This window comes from Serinus canaria, chromosome 2 (assembly GCF_022539315.1).
Source record: "Serinus canaria isolate serCan28SL12 chromosome 2, serCan2020, whole genome shotgun sequence".
Classification (NCBI taxonomy): Eukaryota; Metazoa; Chordata; class Aves; order Passeriformes; family Fringillidae; genus Serinus; species Serinus canaria.
Window position 1 is genome coordinate 146,166,272 of NC_066315.1, and position 19,617 is coordinate 146,185,888.

The following is a 19,617-nucleotide window of genomic DNA, read 5'->3' on the forward strand; positions in this document are numbered from 1 at the left end:
TCAGCTGCCAGCTTCCTCACTGCCCTGCCTCAAGAGAACAGCAAGAGAAATGAAAACAAAGAAATTTTCTTGGCTCAAGATAAAGATAGAACACTTGCCATTACAGAGTAAACAGACATGATTTGGGGAAAATAATTTATTTATATTTAAAAGCAGAGTAGGATGATGATAAAAAAAATAAACCCCTTTCCCTGCATCAACTCCTCTTTTTCTTTTTCTTTTTTTTTTTTTTTTTTTTTTTTTTTTTTTTTTTTTTTTAGGCTCAGCCAGCCATATTCTTTGATTCCTGACTCCTTCTCCTGCCTTTTTCCGAGTCTCAGCCTTGCTCCTTCATTCCCAGCTCCTCCTGCCCTTTGCCCCAGGGACTGTCTGTGTCTGGTGTGGTGCAGCCCAGGCTCTCCCCACAGAGCTCCTCCCTGCTGTTCCTGCTTCCAGTTCCTGCACAAGGACCCTCCAGCTCTTATTTTCCAAAAAACAGTTTCAAGAGACAGATTTGTGATACAGTGTCTGCATCACATTTCCTTTGCTAACCTTTCTCAAGAAATGGGTCATCTCTATGTCTACCCACTCACTCAAACAAAACTCACTGCTAAATGTGGGATTTTACCAATTCTGTGTTTCTCATGTTTCTCTTTCAATGCTGGCAGCATTGAAGGGACACTTCCCCCTCTACCAAGGATAAATACTCTCTTCTGAAAGCACACTCAGTGCTGGCACAAGCCTGACAGCTCTAGAGATGGAAATCCCATTTTCTGCTGAATGGATTCAGCACTAACAATTACACTGAAATCTCTTCACAATGTTTTTTTGTCAATATGAGTCCTCAGTCCTTTACAGAAAATCTATACAGAGGTGAGTTTTCATTCCCAATTGTATCATGAATCTGTCCCCTCTTCTCAAGCTCTGCTCTCATTTGGAGCTAATCCTAAAAATATTAATTTTAATATTATAAGAATTCACAAAACCATGTGTTTCAGAAATTTTGTCCCAGAAGAAATTATTCACAGACAAAAAAATAGAATCAGAGCAATACTGAACAACACAGCAGCAGAGACAAACGATGATGTGTCTACCTGAGCTACCACCAACCTCTGGAAACACCAAGAGTTTGCAGCCACTTATCTTTGCAGCAGCAAAGCCTCCAAGCTGCTTGCAAATCTGCTCTTGGAATGAGGGGGGTTTATCCCCAAAACAGCTAGAAGTGAAACCCACACTTATCTTCCACCAGGATCCACAGAAAAACACTCTTCATAGAGTCACAGAGTCATAGAATAGCTTAGAATGGAAGTGACCTCAAAAGATAATCCAGTTCAGCCTTTCATGGGAATGGAAGCCAGGAGATATCCAGCAGCCTTTTCCAGACCACTCACATCTAGAAAACCTCCAGAGATGGGGACTCTACAATGACCCAACCCCTGAGGTTGCTCCAGTGAATTTTTTTCTCACTAAAAAAATTTCTTTCTTCTAAGGGATGAAACCTTTTCTGGTGTAAATTGCCTTTAGTCTTCACCATGAGGTTTGTCATGAAGAGACAGGGTGTCCTCTTCAGAGTTACCCTGGGATACTTACTGGGACACCGTGGTGAGATTCCCCCTGAGCCTTCTCCTCTCCAGGGAGATGCAACCTTCAGTCAGAAGAGATCTCCTGTTATTCCTCGGAGGCCAGGTCTTTGGTTATGTCATCCCAGGGCTAGGACCCTGCCAAACTTTACACAGTTGCTGTTGCCTGCTGTTCCAGCCTGTCCAGGTCCTTCCTGACACATCCACCTGGCCACCAGCTTGGAGTCCTCAGCCAGCATGGTGAGGGCTCAGTCAATCTGGCCATCCAGATCACTCATGGATTTGCCATCTGCCTTAGAGAATGAAAATTTCACTGGCTCCCTTTAATAGTTTCTCTACTACCCTTAATTTTACAGTGCCTGAACTCAGTGGATTTTGTACCTTGCTAATTTGGCTAGAAGAAATTCTTGAAAATTAAAGGACATTTTCTGCCACCAGGCTAATCTTGGGATTGGACCATCCTAACAGGCTTGACCATCAACCAGGTTCTGCAGAGTCCTGAAGGAGAGCAGCAGGTCAAGAGTGATCCAGCATTGCTTCCAACGAGGGAAGCATTAGGACCTGAGAACAGCAGGAAATTTTAATTTTTACTGGCAAGATGATAGAATAGAAATTGTTCAGCCTTGAGAAGATAAGGCTCCAGGAGATCTCATTGCAGCCTTCCAGTACCTAAAGTGGGCTTATAAGAGAGTGAGGGATTTTACACACCAGCAGAGTGACAGGAAACTAAAGAGGAGAGGTTTAGATTAGGTATTATGAAGAAATTCTTCACTCAGAGGGTAGTGAGGCCCTGGCACAGTGTGCCCAGAGAAACTGTGGATGCCCCATCCCTGGAAGTGTCTAAGGCCAGGATTGGAGCAACCTGGATAGTGGAAGGTGCCCCTGTCCATGGCAGGGCAGTTGCAAAAAGATGACCTTGGAAGTCCCAAGCCATTCTATAATTACCATTCTTTCTTTATACTTTATAAACTTTTAAGTGATTGAGCTACCCAGGGCTGTTCCTCTCTGAGAATCTTCCCACCCTGTCCTTTCTCAAGCTCTAGTGGGTCTATTGCATCAACTCAGTTCTTTCCACTGCTCCACAGAGTTTTCTTGTGAGGAAGTCATGTGAGTCCTGGAAAGAGCTAAACCAAAGAGATTACTTTAAACAAAAAAACTACAAAATCAATTAAAAATCCACAGCTTTCTCGGTATTTGTGGTGGGTTTTGGTGGCAGACAACACTCCAAAAAGTGACATTATAAACTGACTTCTTATTTGTTGGCAAACATCCTTATAAAGATTTATCATGCACAGCCAAACTGGAACAAGAGATTACTAAACAACAGTTCATTTTTCAGCTGCATTTTATTTGTAATACCTTTCATTGGCAGATGTTATCCCCACAAATGAATTAATGTTCCACTGTAACAAAGTAGACATGGATTGATGGGAGAAATTGATTGGTGTTTGTTAATGTACTTTTGTTGCAGCAAGCACATTAAGTAATTAAAGTGCTAAAAGAGATCTTCCCATCCAGACACACAATATACTGAACTCCACTAATGCAAGGACAAAGGACAACTGGTTTGTTCATTGCATCTTGAGTGCACCCTGTCTGCAGCATGCACTCCATATAGCTTAATTGCACCCATAGATTTCAACAGGTCCAAAACCATTAATACAGCAAGGAAACTCTAAAGGATTACATGTCCAAAAAAGAGTAATTAGTTTGAGTTGACAGCATAAGCCATCTTAAAACGATCTGATCAAGAGATTGTGTGCAGTTTTCCATTCTTAAAATTAGACTTTGGGATATTTTAAGCTGAATACAAAGATATCTGATAAATGAAAGTCAGAACAAACCTTTCCCATACACAGTAATATTTTCTACTATCACAGCATCTGAGCATTTGCAATTGTACCTATAAAGGACAATCTTCTGAGATATCATTACTACTCCTGTGTTTGTAGATAATAGTTGATGAGATGAAAGGTCATTTAAACCCACCTCAGGTAATTTCCCAAACTCACTGCTCATTCCATCAAATAGCAACAGTCAGATACTGTATTTCAGCCTTAGTTACATTAAAATGCACCTTACAAAAGTGCAACGAAGAGTATGAAAAGTATTGCCAAGGGACAGGATTGCTTCAAATATGGGACAGGAAAATAGAGGTGAGCCACATCTCCTGGACATTAGGCAGTGCCTCCTCTCTGAAAATAATGTGGACATAAGAGTGAGAGAAAAACCCCACTGGTATGGGGTTTTTTCTTCATCTAACACTTTTGAGGACTACTCAGATGTTAGTGATGAGTATCATATAAAAATCTCATACAGAATGGGATTAAAAAAAACCAAAGCCTGTCACCTGGTATGTTTATGTGCATGTTTATGTACATGTTTGACACTAAAGTGTTTGTAGTTGAGCCTTTGGTAATATCTGTGTTTTATATGCCCTTCCTTCCCCTTTCTTTTAAAACCATATTTCTTGGAGTGAGGCAATTTGACAAGAAAGTCTTGTACTATTTACAATTAATATTTGAATGCTCACAGTTGCTTCAAAAACCATGGCAGGTTGTACCCCAAAGCTCCAAAAACAATTAAATATGTAACAGTTTTAAAAGAATATATCTTAAAAATATTAAATCCAGGTTCCATTCACTTATTAAACAATTCATTGCTGTCAATCAGTAATAGAGGAGTGGAAAGGAAGAGTGTTCTTTGCCAGCCCTTATGTAAAAAAAAAAAAAAAAAAAAAAAAAAAAAAAAAAAAAAAAAGCAAAAAGCCCCAAACTGGGCTAAATGTTGCATTTGGCTGGCCAAAAATTAAACCTTTGCCCCTTAACATCTACCTACTGTCTCCTCTGCAGAAAACAAATATCACCCCAGTTCAAGTGACATTTACCTTGTTGCATTGATGACTTTCTGAGTGAATTATGTCAGAAAGTAGCTTTGATCTCACATTACTTATATTTATACACAACTCTACCTGAGATGTTGACTAGAGTTCCTAGCTCAGAGAGTTACAGATGGACCCATGTCTGCTGCTGGGAATCACTCAGCTCTCTGTAGTGTAAGCTGTGGAAGGAAGCCTAAGCCCCCAGGCTTGTGAAAGGATTTATGTGTATGTGCTGCAACATTTTATTACTTAAGAACAAATGAAGTGACAGAGTTTTAAAGCACTGATCTTAACTAGAACAAGCCAGGAACATGGCATCAGCACAGCCTGTGTCAGGGCAATTATTCTTAACAAGAGAGAATGCCAGACATGAGTGAATGAGAAGGTCTGGAAATAAAATAACTATGAAATTCTTCAAAAAACACACTGTGTTTGTTGTGCAATTTTTTAGGCAATGAGAATTTATTCTCCAAGTTTTCACGGGAGGGTGATTGTGGTGTTTTTAGTTCTTCTGGCCCTTTCCTCTCCAAAGCACTCTGCAAACAACAACTAATAGAGGCAGCTGAAGTTAACCGTATTTGGAATTTGTTATCACATTGTTACATAGGTGGGTTGGAACTAGATGGTCTTTAAGGCCCCTTCCAACCCAAACCACTCCATGGCTCTGTGGCACACACTGTGTATATCCCTAGGAAAAGCACAGAGTGACCACCAGCAGCTAATCCTGTCTTCAAACACAGGTCAAGCTCTTGGGAGGATGGCTAGACCTGGTCCTTGCAAGGGAAAAGTAAAATCCTTTGATTATACTCAAGCTCTGAAATTTATTGGGCAGAGTCTGGGGAATCTCTGTCTTTGGAAGTTTTCAAGATGGGACTGGACATGGCCTTGAGTAACTTGGTCTGAATTCAATAATTCCTGCTTTAAGCAGGTATTGGGTTGAAGATCACAGAAGTTCCCTTCCAGCATGAACGATTCCCTGAGTCTAGGATGAGCATGACCAGAATCTTCCTCAGCATAGAAACAACAAAGAAGCTCTGCAGCTTCTTTCTGCACTCAGTTTTAGCCCATGAAGTGATTTTTTTTTTAGTGATTTATCATCAGGATGATGGTCTCCAGTTATTCACCTGTTTAGCTTACAGCACAAAGCAGGCTGACTTGATTATCACTAATATGTGATTTTAGCTGAGCAATGTGGTTTGCTAATAAAATTGGGTTCTGCTTTTCAGCAGTATGCAATGCTCCATGCCTTAAGTCTTCATGTCACTCTGTCCAGCTTCTCAACAAGTGTGTCACATCCTGGAGGAGTTCAATTTTCAGTGCTGCACTTAATGACACAATGACTGTAAAAGTTTATGGCGCTTGTGTCATCAATTCATTGGGGAGATAGAGGGTAAAACAGATCCAAGTGCATCAATGAAGGTCACAGCTGCTCCTAAAAGACCTATGAACAAAGAGAAGCCACTTTTTTGTATAAAATCTGTTGGTTCAAGTAGAAATTCACCTCAAAGACATGCATTTAGTCCATTAAATTAATAGATTTGATTAGCAGAACTTAAGGGGAATCAAAGCCACTTCCTGATACTTTAGGAAATGACACTTTAAATTTAAGATCTCTGCTTATAGAGATTATTTTTTTATTTTATGAATTAAACTTATAAAAATAGGAAAGGCAGTGCCAAATTACACATCAAGAGCTTTGAAGAAAATCTTATAACAGTCAATTTTTAATGTTACAGATGATAGAATGAACTGTCTTCCAGGTTAATGGCTGATGAGCATTAAAAGCTGGCTAAATCCCAGAAGTTTCATTTTGGTTTTCTCTTCTCTTTTTAACTCTATTTTTTTTGCCCAAGACTTTAATCTAACATCACAGCTTGCATTTTATTTCCTAGGAGAGTGGATCCCATCTGTTTGCATGACATTCCTCTTGGCTAGCACTGTCTATATGATATATTTTAATGTTTGTCTTCCAGGAGCAAGCAGAATGCCTTCTCTGTCTGTATCCTTACCTTTGATTTATTAATTTTCCTGGTGTGTACAAAGCTTTCCACCTGGATTCCAGAGCCTCTATACCAAACTGTTCTCTCTGTAAGTATCACTACCTTTTATCTTTGGTTCAGAAATTGCTTTGCAGCATTCACTGATCCTTCAAAATGTCTTCCTTAAGTCCCAGTTGTTTATTTTCTGCAGGTGGGGAAAACCAGAGACTATTCTAACAAGACCAGGATCAGAAAGAGAGAGAGGAAGTGAATGTATTGATTCACTACAACATACTTGATTTTTTTTCCTCTGATGTGCCCAAGAATACAGGCCAATTTGCTGAATGTTGTGCAATGTGCACTTTTAAGTAAGCAGTTTGAATGACTGGTTATCACACTGGTGTTCATGACCAAGAGAGAAACAGTTGCTATCCCATGTGTGAAGGGTGGCTGAAGCAAACTGAGCACATTCTTTCTCAACATATGACACAGTCAATTCATGTTGTGTGACATGGGTGCCAAATGGGAGCAGAACAAGCGGTGAGGCTGGACCATATGGGTTGAGGAATGGCAAGACGACATTTGGAGCTCTCAGAAGCTCTCAAATTGCTATAACATTTCTGGGCTCTCCAACATGTGTTTGTTCCAAATCACTCTTTTGTCCAGAATTTTCCCTCCGACATTGCACATGCCTGGTTTTCACTCTGTGTTAATGATTGCTGGGAACGGAGTGTGGGAAACAATCACAACCTAGCATGTAAAGCATTACTTCAAGGCCTTGAGTAGTGTCTGTCCAGGCCCCTTATTTCTGATTTTGTACTAATTCTGTGATACTGCCTTGGTTAGACAACCTCTTATTAGGAGAGGTGAAGCTGGCCTCTAACTCAGTTGTCTATAGGTGACCAAGTGACACAGAGCAGCTACCTAATGTATTTAGGGTTGGTAAGCCAGAGTATTCCTTATTTGAAGGGGAAAGATCATTTCCAGATATAAGAGCACCCTACTTTCCATTGACTACTCAATTAGCTGTCAGTGGAGTTTGCTGAGATGCTGTTCTTCACCTGCAGAACTGCCTCACCTCTGAGCCTTCACTCCATTTATTTTCAAAGTTTCCCCCTACCACTGCACAGGACTCCCCAGCTCTCTTCAGCAGACACAGAGTGCCTAGAAATTAAAGATGGCTATACTCATTAGCCAAATGGGAAAATTGTCTTCACCAGCTGTCATGACAATAACCCATCATTCAGGATTTCCATTTGCTACACTTCAGCACACTGATCTTTAGCTTCATGCACTGCAGCTACTTTCTTGGCTTTAGATTTGTGCTAAACTAAGCTCCATCTTGTCAGATCAGTGCAGCAGGTTCTCAAATATCATTGCATGACCATGACTGACTCCTGAGGGGTTTTATGCTTTCTCTTTTTATGTTGGGTTTTTTTTAGGTTTTTTTTTTTTAGAGTATTGGATGCTGCCTTAACATGAAGATATGTCATCATGGCAAGAAAAAAGTCAGTTCTGTCAATGCATCTGTTCCAAGGGACAGCTCTCATTATGATAAAAGGCATCACTTCCATCACTTTACAATGCTTACAAGGCCTCTTCCTTTTATTTCCTCCCCCCCTTTTTTTCCTTCATTTATAATAAAGAGAATTCATGCATCATAAATGCACTAGGTAAGTATTTTCAAAATGAAGATTTACAGTCCAAAAGTGATTTGTATTTCATTACAGGTGAGAAGTCTGAAGAAATGCATATTTTTATGAACAAAGTAATAAGATTTACTTCTGTCCCACACTTTCAAACTATATGATGCTATATATATTCTGACACTGTCCCTCAAAGGCTCTGAGAAATAAGGTCTGAACCTCTAAACACAATGTGTATTTTTCAGGCACTCATCTGACAAGAGAGGCACTCAGGGATTGCTTAATCCCAGTTTGTTGGGAAAAGGAGCTGCTGCATTTTGTTCCTAAGGAATGAGTTCATGGCTAAGCACACTGAAGCCCAGTTTTCCCTCTGGTAGTTAACAGGGATGTTTTGCCACTCAAAAGCTTAGTCTGTTAAGTCAGAGGACCTTCTTTCCAGCAGCTCTGAATGCTATTGATCCCTGGTCTGGTCCTTGTAGGGTTTTGCAAGCTCTGAAACCACTGATCTTTTCTCCAGGGCAATGGTGCCTTCCTTTTAGAAGAAACTGCACTTCATTTTTCCACTCATTTTGAATCACCACCACCCCTCACACACATAAACCACCAGTGTAAGTGTGAGACACTTACAAATTGCAGCCTGGAATTTGAGGATTGAGAACACTGACAAGCAGTTGATTCAGCCCTGTGATCAGTTACCAGTGACTTACCTTGGTCCTAGTTTATAATACATTGCTGCCAGAATCCTACTACAGGTCAGCCACTATTTCACCCTCTTTGTTTCCTCTCTTTCCTCACAAACTCCAAATATTACTCACCCTGTGGACACAGTAGTTGTGGAGTTAATTTTTTTCCCCTCAATCAAATAGATTTTGAAAAGCTTTAAGAAAAAAAAGGTGCAGAAGGATTGCTTCTGACAGAACCAGACAAATCAATTAATTGATCTCCGGCAGTCAGGGATAATTTTATTTCCTACTCTATTAAGGAAAATCAGAATCAGTTAGCTAATTTCACTAGAGAAAATGTCACCAGTTATTAAGCAGCACATGATAGAAAGAATTAAAGATGGAAAGCTCAAAAATGTTTTTCCTTCCAGAAATTGCATTACTTATTTCTCAACCTTTGGAACTCAGGCATCAAGCAGCACTGCAAATCCTTTGGTTTGACCAAAAAAAGGTTTTCTTCCCCTTAGCAGCACCTACAGAATTTAACCTTTAATGTCTATAAATAATGACACAGTTATATTTGTGCTCCAGAAGAAGATTTATTTAACAGTAACTGACCAAACAACCTGCAACACATAATATACTGACTGTTCCTGAAATACATTTACCAAAACCATAAAACCATGACAAATGTTCACAAAAAAAAAAAAACCCAAAAAGTCCTGATTTTTGTATAATAACTATTCATACAGGTAAAGAAATATGATTCAAATAGCACAAATTGTAATTCAAATAGTTTAGGGAGCTTCTATTTCTCATGGGGAGGTAGAAGTGACAACTGGCTGTGCATGCATGCAGATTTCAAAATAGCATCCAGTAAAATCAAAAATAGAACAGGGCCGTTACCAGCAGCCTAACACTTTAAAGCACTTTGTGACTTATGGACAGCAGATCATGTCCTTAATCAAGCTTGATTATTTATCACCCAATGGTTCCAGAAAGGCTGATTCTTCCTAAATCATGTTGATTTATTCATTCCTTTATTTGAGTGGAGTGCTCCTCTTGAAAAGACTTGTGGTTGGCACAGCCACACTCTCCCAAAGGGCAATGCTTTCAGAAGGACTGTTAGCCAAGACTAAGTGGTTTGGGAAATATTGCCCTCACTTCTGCAGCTGCCAAGTTCCAAATCAGAAATTTCAGAATTGTCAGCTAGGCATACAGGAATAGGACTATTCTGTATCTGTGGGCATATTCAGGGTTTTTATTATGCTTTTTTATTTTGGTTTTGTACCAAAATATTAAGAGGAAAAATAGATTATATAAATTATTATTAAGGCTCTTGGTTTTTGTTCATGCTTTTGAGGTAAAAATACCACAGCATGTTGGGTTCCCACAGAAAATAAGATGAATTTCAATTTCTCTGCGTTTCTGATAGACAACACTTCATAAATCACCTTTCTGACCTTCATCAGGACGGAATGATATTGATTGAATTTACAAGTCACTCAGAGAAGAAAAATGCTAGTTAAATAGAAAATACACATCATTCTTAATTCTACCACAGTCTCATCTGTGGAAACCACATAAGTCCAAGATATCCCAGATGTCTATAGCCAGTATCACCAATGGCAATATAAAAATGTCAAAATTAAAAGTGTCCCCAAGTTAAAATGGAATTTGGCAAGCTCATCCACTCTTTCTTTTCACACGTTCATGCTACAGTGAAAGGGCCTGAGCAGATGAAGTCAGCCAGAGGATAGTGAACAGCAAATATGAGACAGAAGGGTTTTGCTGGAAATGCAAAGGTTAAAATGATGGAAGGAAAGCAAATGTAATATTGTGCAGGATACACAGAAACAAAAATTATTGCAAACAACTTAATGCAGTATAACCTATAGTATTATGTGTTTGGAATAATAATCAGTAAAGCAAGGTAAGTACCAGTGGGGAAAAAAGCAAAGGTAATTAGGAACTCATTACTGTGACAGCTGAATATATTATCTGTGTTAGTGCTAGGCTTACCCCCACACCAGAGATTTGATCTGACTGTCAAAGCCAAGGAAAGCATTTTACAGAAATGATTGAATGCAAAATCAGACAAACACAAGAAAAAACAGGCAGGTCATCACAGTGGAACATGGAAAAATTCCTGGCTAACCTCTGAATACCCTTCTGTCTAAGTCCAAAAAATCACATAGCCCACAGATGGGAGTGGATTTTCAGTTGTGAGGAAGATCAAAGACATTACAGTGATCACCAGAAACCAAGGGGATAAATAAAAAAGAATCTATAGTTAGATTCTTCTTTCCATTAGCATAAGGACCAGAATGCACATGAGGGGGTTTTTTGTTTGGTTAGGTTTTTTTGTTTTGTTTTGTTGTTTGGGTTTTTTGTTTGTTTTTGTCTTTTTTTGAGGGGGGAGTTTTTTGGGGGGGGGGTTTGGGGTTTTTTTTTGGTTTGGGGTTTGGTTTGGTTTGTTTTCCTGGGGGAGGGGGGGGGAAGATTTTTTTGTTTGTTTTTTTTTTAATAGCTCGGATAAACCAAAAAGCTCAAGCATAGAGTTTTCTTTTTCAGTTTTAAGCCAGTATGTGACATAGTCAGAATACTCTCTAACAAAGTTGGTGGATATTCTCTTTGAGAGAGCAACAGAATGACAGATGCCGGCTGTTAAAACCAAATAAAGCTGTGTTTCCTTCATTCAAGTTCCCAGCATTTTTCCCATACAGTTCATCAAAGTCAATCAAATAACAAAATGCTTCTATACTGATGGAAACAGCTCTACTTAATCCATCCCAATACCTGAAACAATTCCCTGGTTTTTTTGAGGGAAATGGTGCTTGAGATAGACAAATCAGCTGAGAACCACCCCTGTGCCAAGCTAAGGCTTGAAAGAGAATATTTAGTGTTCTGTAAATATCAGTTGTGGTAGGTGAAAGAAAATATTGTTCTTCTAGACACACTGTTTCCCATGAAGTACATCCTTTTGACCTGAGTGTCCTGGTCTCCCCCAAAAGTGCTTCTTTGTCTAATTTTTCATTACTGAAGAACACCTGTGGGGTGCAATATGCAAGCTGAGCAACAATTCACACCTGGCCAGGCTTCTTCACAGCCATCAGGTTTTTAAAAATCTCCTAGGAAGGATGGTGCAAAAATAAGAGAGGCAAAAGTTTAACTAGACCAGAACTGTACATCTTCTTGTAACTTATGGAGATGTGAAAATCAGTGTGGCCACAGAAGCAGAGCTTTAGACAAATGAGTATTCATTTTTCCCTTCTGAAATGGTAGGATTCAGTTAACTTCCATTAAAAGAATGTAGTCATTAGATTTATGGCCTTAAAATGAAATTGTTTGCATTATAATTCAATGCAGCTATCATTTACCACAGAGACTCAAAATCAGCCCAGAAGCATTTAAAACAGCCATTGTACTTACATCTGAACAGGGGCTTAAAATAATTTGGAGCATTACAACATTGTATTGCAAAAACAAGTCAGTCAGTCTGAGTTTATAGTGAAAGTAATGTACATTGATCTTCCTTGACAGCAATGAAAGCCCAATGACATCCTTCTCTGCCCTGGAGATTGCATGAAATACAACTGCACTCGGCAGAAAAGAACCTGTTTTGCAATTTAACTCTTTTGTGTAGGTTGCTCCTCTGGTGTCAGCTGCATATTAATGGAAACATCAACTCACCCCCTCTGGAAGAGGTCCACATTATGGAATTTGTGTAGCTCCACAGAAAACTCGACCGTTCCCTGAACCTCAGACATGGTTTTTTCAGGTCATCACCTAAATAACACATATATAGAGACATTGTAAACGTTTGAAGCATTTTACTTAACAAATCCATGAATGGATGATTTCATTTTAGTCGGCATCTTGGGGTCCATGCAAAGCTTGAAATCAACTGATATCAATTGGCATCTTTCCAATGACATCATTTGGCTCCACCTTCAGGAAAACTCGCTAAAGGCCAGATCAAAGCAGTAATTAAGAGAGGTAAGAAGTCTAATTAAGCCTGAGGACAGAATGATAATATTATGAAAAGTATAAGAAGCAAAAAGTAAATAACATATTATGTGCAAGAATCTCAAAGCAAATTTTAATTAACTGTCTTGCTGCTCTTGTACGGGAAATTGATTTTTTCCTTCTCATTTTATGAAATGGAAGATTTCCAGGGTCAGCACAGCTCATTTCTGTGAAAGCACAGGCCAAAAAGATAAGAACCCTAGATAGATGAGAGCAGAATTCAGATTTCTCTTTTTTTTTGACTCCTCCTATGACTTAAATAAAGTCCCAGAAGGGAAGCTTCTGAGGGAATATGAATAATTTAAATATTAATGAATGAAAGATATTCTTTTAAAGAAAATGCTGACAGTCATGGCACCTAATAGGCCACAACAGTCAGATCAAGATTTTGAAGCATTACAGCCATTTACACAGTACATCTCATGTGCTTATTGAATCACAGAATAATTCAGGTTGGAAGGAACTTCAGGAGGTCATGTCTCACTCAAGGAAGTAAGTTTCCAAACCAGCTCTATTTAATACAGAAGTGTAGATCCTTAACATTTCCCTGATTATAGCAGAAGCAATCCAAGGACTTTTACAGCTTTTGGACAGATTTTCAATTATTTTTTTGCCCTTCCTTCCTTCCTTCCCCCCATCTCCCCCCCTGCAAATGTACTTCTGGCAATCTGCCAAGCTGCCTGGAAATTTTCTGTAGGATCAATGAGAGGATAAAGATTAAATTTTTTTCATTAACACATTCAGAAGCAACATTTTAGTTGTTGTTTGACAGCAGCCAAGTGCAGTCTCTGAGGAAGACCCATGTCAGGGCTTTTAACAATTCCCCTTTCTGAGACATATAGGGCATTAAAGGGATATGTAGCTCAGATGCAAAATGAAACATTTCTCCAGAAGTGCTAATCAATAATTTTCATGGCAGTCATAGATTTAACCGTGTCCTTTAATGAAGCAGGAGTGAAGAGGATTTTGATACATGAAGTCCTCAGATAGGCATTAGGCTTTAGATTTCTCAAGGCTTGTTCCTGATTAGTAATTTTCCAGCTGACTGGCTTATTACACTGATTATTTTAAACTAAGGTTTTTTTCTGGCTACCCTCTCAAGCACAAGTTTTTCAAAACGACCTCATTCCAGAGTTAAAAGGTTAATAATTTTTCATTCACCATCCTCAGACTTTGGAATGACAATAATGTGATGTAAAATATATGTAATATATGTCTGTAACTGTGAGAAAGAATAATAAAATTGCTAAACTACACATCTGATACGCCTCTGAGGTAAGGAACTCTACTTTAGCTTGTGTCAGGCCATGATTTGGGTGTGCTGAAGGTATATTCAAACTCCAGTATTTGTCAGAAAATCACAGAATAAACTGCGTTGAAAAAGACCCTTGAGATCACCAGGTCCAACCCATGACCTAACACCACCTTGTCAACCAGAGCAAGGCCCTGAGTGCCACATCCAGTCTCCGCTTAAACACCTCCTGGGACAGTGACTCCATCACCTCCCTGGGCAGCCCATTCCAATGCCCAATCACTCTTTCTTCCTAATATCCAGCCTAAACCTCCCCTGGAGCAGCTTTAGACTGTCCCCTGGGCCTGCTGCTGCTGTCTGGGAGAAGAGACCGACCCCACCCTGCTGCACCCTCCTGTAGGGAGCTGTAGAGTGATGAGGTCTCACCTGAGCCTTTTCTTCTCCAGGATAAATGTCAGAACCCAGGATATTCCTCTGGCTGCCCTGGAGGACTCGAGACCCTGGCAGGGGGCTCTGTGACCTTGGCATGGAGTCAAAGGCACCTGTGCCTTTGATTTTCACCCATGGAAACAATTCCCAACTTTGTGTGAGGAGATACAGGCCAGAGGGGTTTGAATAGAATGTTGGTGAATTTATCACAGAGTGAAAAAGTAGAATTTTGGGGTTTTAGAATGGGGGTTCAGGAGGCAAGATGAAGGAATCTGGGCATGTCCTGTCTTTCTCCTTCTTCTTCTTCTTCTTCTTGTCCTCCATCTCCTGCTGTGATGGTGGCACTTTTGGATTTGTTTAGAGTAGAGACAAACTGTCTAACACAGGTGATAGGTATTGGAAAATTATTGTAAATAAAGTACAGGTAGTTTTTACTATAAAAAGATAACACTGCCCTGAGGGCAGTGCCCAGGGTGCCACAGACTGACCTGCCAGACAGACGTCGGCAGGTTGGAGAAAGAATGTAATAGATAAGGAAAATAAACAACCTTGAAAAGCAGAACCAAGGCAACTCGGCTTCTTCTTCGGTCTCGGGGCTGGGAAAAAGAGAGTTTCTAACACCTCCCGGTCATCTCAACACCAGAGACCTCAACAGCTAAACACCCCCAGCTCCCTCTGATGCTCCTCATAGGATTTGTGTTCCAGACCCTTTACCAGCCTTGCTGCCCTTCTCTGGACCTGCTCTAGCATCTCAACATCCTTCCTAAACTGAGGGGCCAGAACTGGACACAGAACTCCAGCTGTGGACTAAGCAGTAATGAGTACAGGGGAAGAAAAGTAATATTTTTTGTTTCCTTTGTCCCCCATTTCAACTTCATATTTTGTCCCTTTTTTTTTTTTGGCACAGATTTAGAAGGTGTACACAGTTTGTAAGTAGATATGACATATCTACCTGGTCATGTGTGAGTGCCTGTGTGTGATTGTCTCACCTGAGTCAAAGAGCAGACTGTGTGGGAAGCTAGTAGCAAACCATGCAAACCACAAAGAAATACTCTGACAAGGTATTTAGTCTTGAGGAGAGTGCTAATTAAGAGAATTGCCTTTGGCAATATATCTGCATGTTGGGCTGAGGCATATTTCCCTAGACCTAAAGCTCAGATCAAAGGAAACTCCATGCTTTTGAAGACATCAGTGTAAAGAGGAGAGGTGTGAATGGAGTGAATGGAGTGGAATGTGAGTTCAGCTCAGTACCAGTATTGTCAGAGACAGAAACGATGATGTGAAGTTAAGATTAACTAAGGTACAGAAAAAAATTAATAGATGTAAATATGCACATAGGTCTTCTCTGTATCTGCAGTGTATTTTTCAAGCTTTACACCTCTCCAAATCAATTACAGAAGTTATCCCAAAACCAAAAAACAACAAGCAAACAAAAAAACTAGTTTCTGTAACTTTGTTTCCCTCACTGATCAACAGAATTAGAGTGTAAGCACCTGCTACACCAGTTTGAACTTCCATCCCCCCCAGCAGCACACCAGAAGATCAGATCACCCAGATCTACACCCCCAGCACTAGAGTGGTACTTCAGGGAGCGCCTCACAAGCATTAAAAGGAGCCTCTGGTACACCTTATTTTCAGGCACTTAGCAAAGTTTAAAGAATCCTGCTGAGACACATGGGTATAATTCTTCAATTCAAGAAGCTATGAAATCTGACAAAATAGCTGCAGGCACCACTGGATCAAGAAAATACTAAGTAATTAAAATGATGCACTAATAATTAACTTTTGTACCAGGTGCCTGCTTAAAGAAACCTTATCATAACCTTCCAAAATCCAGGGCTCATGAAGGACCTCTGATCAACCCTTGTGTGGGACAACCTTGAGTTATAAATAGAGCAATAGTTGCTAAAAATAATACTGAAGGTTTCCATGACATCACTATTGTAAAGACAGTAGGGAATGCTGCCAGTATTTAAATATCATCAGTTATCTAATAAGCAGTTTAAAGAAAAATATAGAGGTCATGTTTGGGAAGGTTTTAGTATATTTGGATTTCTGAAATGTCTGTTTCTATATCAAGCTCCTTGCATTTTTCAAAAGAGACCTTAGGACAACACTGATAAATATAAATGTAGAGCTAATAAAGTAACACAGAAGTGTTTTGGCCATCTGCTCCTTTGAAAGCAGTGCCGTGGTCACCCTGGTCACCCCAAAGCACTGGATGGCTTCAGATGGCACTGCCACTGTCACTGGCTGTGCTGTGCTGTCCTACATGCACCAGTGGCATGAGTCAGGTCACCAGTCTGACAGTCTGTCCTTCCAGCTAGCAAAGGACAGGCAATTTCAGTTGTCACTTTACTTAGGGCAAGAACACATCAACTGAAAATCAGAATCCTTTATACAAATAAAGCCTATGAAAATCTCTTTCTTAAAGACTGGGGATTGTCTCACTTGCACTTTTAAAGGAAGGCTGGATTTTACTCCCCACATCCCCATTGCTGTCAGTGGAAATAATTTCTGCACTGGAGACTGTTCAAGAAACGATACCAGCAAAATGCAACCTTTTTATTTTACAGTATTTGTACTTAATGGCATTTTAGGGATCCAGTCACCTGAGCAAGCCCTCTGCCTGGAAGTGATTAGTCGATTATGTACCACAGACACCACTGTTAAAGACCTTGGAGATAAAAATGAATCTGACAATTCCCCACTGGAACAGCAATCACTGTCACCCCAAACAAAGGGAGCTAAGGAAGAAGGTGAGATGGGGAGAGAACACATTGGATAGAAGGATAGAACACTACATAATCTGACAATTTATAGTTTATAGACCTTCTAGCCTATGTACAATTACATCCAAGCAAGAAACAAAACAAATTTTTTAAACATAAACTACTTTGTGTGTGTGAGTGTGTTTACCATTCTTAAGCATCTCTATTACAAAAATGGGTTTTAAAAAAGGGAAAAAAAAAAAAGGAAAAATATACCAAGGACAAAAGAATGAAATAAAGAATGAAATACCATGTGACCAAGGGCAATGACTCATGATTTCAGAAGCATTCATTAAGGAGAATATAGCTATTTTCAAGGAACACAGCCCATACTATCTGCAGGATTTCACCACTCTCCTTACTGGTTTTAAAGCATCTTTTATTTTATTGTGATTATTTGCAGAAGCTGGCACTTGTTTCAAGCTAGGCATTTATATCCTTTTTTTTTAAATTTATTAGGAATTCCTGGATTAAGTGAAAAAAGTCACAGTGGCATACCTTTATTTTCCTCTCCACTAATGCCTTCACCCACTGCACTTCTAAGTAAGAAAAGGAAGAGGAATTCCATACAAGGAGGACAGTAAACACACACATGCTCTGAGATGAGAGGATTAGAAGAAGCAAACTCATTAGATCAAATCTCTTTTTCATTGTTGTTTTCCTTTTTAATTGCTCACTTTCCTGCAGCTGAACTGGCTCCCAGTCCCTAGAACAGTGATTGCATCTCAATAGGCTTGCCTGAGCATACATTAATGTCCTGAGACAAAGCAGTCACAAATGTCAGTAAGTCCTTTCACTACACCACTGTCATTAGCTGTTCTCCACTTTACAGAATCTGTCAGCTTTTCTGGCCAGCACATCAGCAAAATGAGAGAGGTGAGGTCTTCACCTTCAAGGTGATGTGGAAAGTTAATACCTCATTTTGTTAAAATAAATCGAGCCAGTATTTCTCTTCTAAGATTTGGGTTGGCAGTAAGACATTTCCTTTACACTTTAAAAGAAGCCAATCTAAATACACTGCTAAAGATGCAAAAAGTGACAAGGCTTGTCAATGCCATCAGTAGCCAAGTCTACATCTTGATCACAAGCCTATTTGTATTTTAGCTCTCTTCCTAAATGTCCTGATGTGTCATAGACTCATTGAGCTATAAATAGCTCACATGTTCCAAATCCAGATCCACCAAAGCCACTTCAATCCTAGCAGCCTGGTCCCCCTGCCCCTTGTTGTCGTGTTCTCCAGTGTCACAAGTGCTAGGTACATGTGCCCTCTGGCCAGTCCATGATCACACCCACATTTCCCAGGCACTCAGGATTTCCAGTCTGAGCCCTTTGCTTCGTGCATGTAGCATCAGTTTCATGGTGCCTGGAGGGGACCCTCCCTTTGAATGTCCAGCTGACCCCAGAAAGCTGAGATGCAAAAATCACATGTGCTTCACCACTGACTACCTCTGAAGAGGCTCAAATTCCTTCATAAGCTGCTAATATTTCTTTCTCAGCTGGAGTGTTAACAGGCTTTAGATCCCCCATATTCCCTGTTTCTAGACCCTAGAGGCCAGCCTAGAGTCTCTCCAGGCTCTTTTGGCCAGATGTTTCAGATGGAGCCATTATCCTTGTCTGGGTTATAAAGCACGTTTTTTACATCTTGCCATGTCTGGACTGGCCCAAAATATCACCCATTCAGTTTGTTCAAATGTTTGTTGCTGCTCAGCACCCCTTTTTAAGTCTTTCTTCTTAGGAAGAAAAAAGGGAGTCAGCACCTCTTTTAAAGTCTCTCTTAAAAATAGAGAGGGAGACTATAACCAGCGTAAATCAAATTATAACCTGGAGCATGTATTCTCCAAAAATCCATGACAGCTAAGAAATCTTGTGCCTCTGTTTTGTTAGTTGTTATTTTATTGCTCACACCCCTTGAGATGCAGAAACACCTTGCTGTTTTAGTCCTAAAATTTGAATTTACATGTGCAGGTCCATCTACCATACTGTTTTATAGCAAAAATAGCTTTCAAAATGATCTGGATTATTATCTTCTCAAACACTTTCTCCTGCTGTGTTGCCCCAAAAAATGGTGTCACCAGTGTACTGCAGGTGTTGGGAACATGCACCTTGTTCCAGTGCAGTCTGCATCAATCCACACCAAATGATAGGATTATGTTTTCACCTTTGGAATAGTGAATTCCAGCTGTACTGGATAGGCCTCCATGTGAAAGCAAGTTCCACACCAAGGGGTCTCAACTGTCACATTCTCAGATTGTCTGCCCTGTTCACCAACAGTTGGTGCCTCTGTGTCTGTCCAGCTCATTGTCACCTGGCTGTGGGTGTATGATGTCACTGCATCTCCTGAAAAAATTCACCACGTGGGCTGTGTGCACCAGAATTCACCCACATCTCTGGAATCAGGTCATCATAGAT

At 39.9% G+C, this 19,617-nt stretch overlaps 1 protein-coding gene across 5 annotated transcripts in view; it reads right to left on the reverse strand.

Annotated features, from left to right (window-relative positions):
• The window catches only part of FAM135B (family with sequence similarity 135 member B), a 258,471-nt gene that overhangs the window by 124,738 nt on the left and 114,116 nt on the right, over positions 1–19,617 (reverse strand). For all 5 annotated transcript variants that reach the window (XR_007776840.1, XR_007776841.1, XM_030229682.2 and 2 more), the window contains one exon: positions 12,421–12,516. Coding sequence is in view for 3 of the 5 variants with exons in the window: in XM_030229682.2 (XP_030085542.2) it covers positions 12,421–12,497 (77 nt within the window). In the remaining 2 variants the exon portion in view is untranslated. The remainder of the gene's footprint in view (positions 1–12,420; positions 12,517–19,617) is intronic.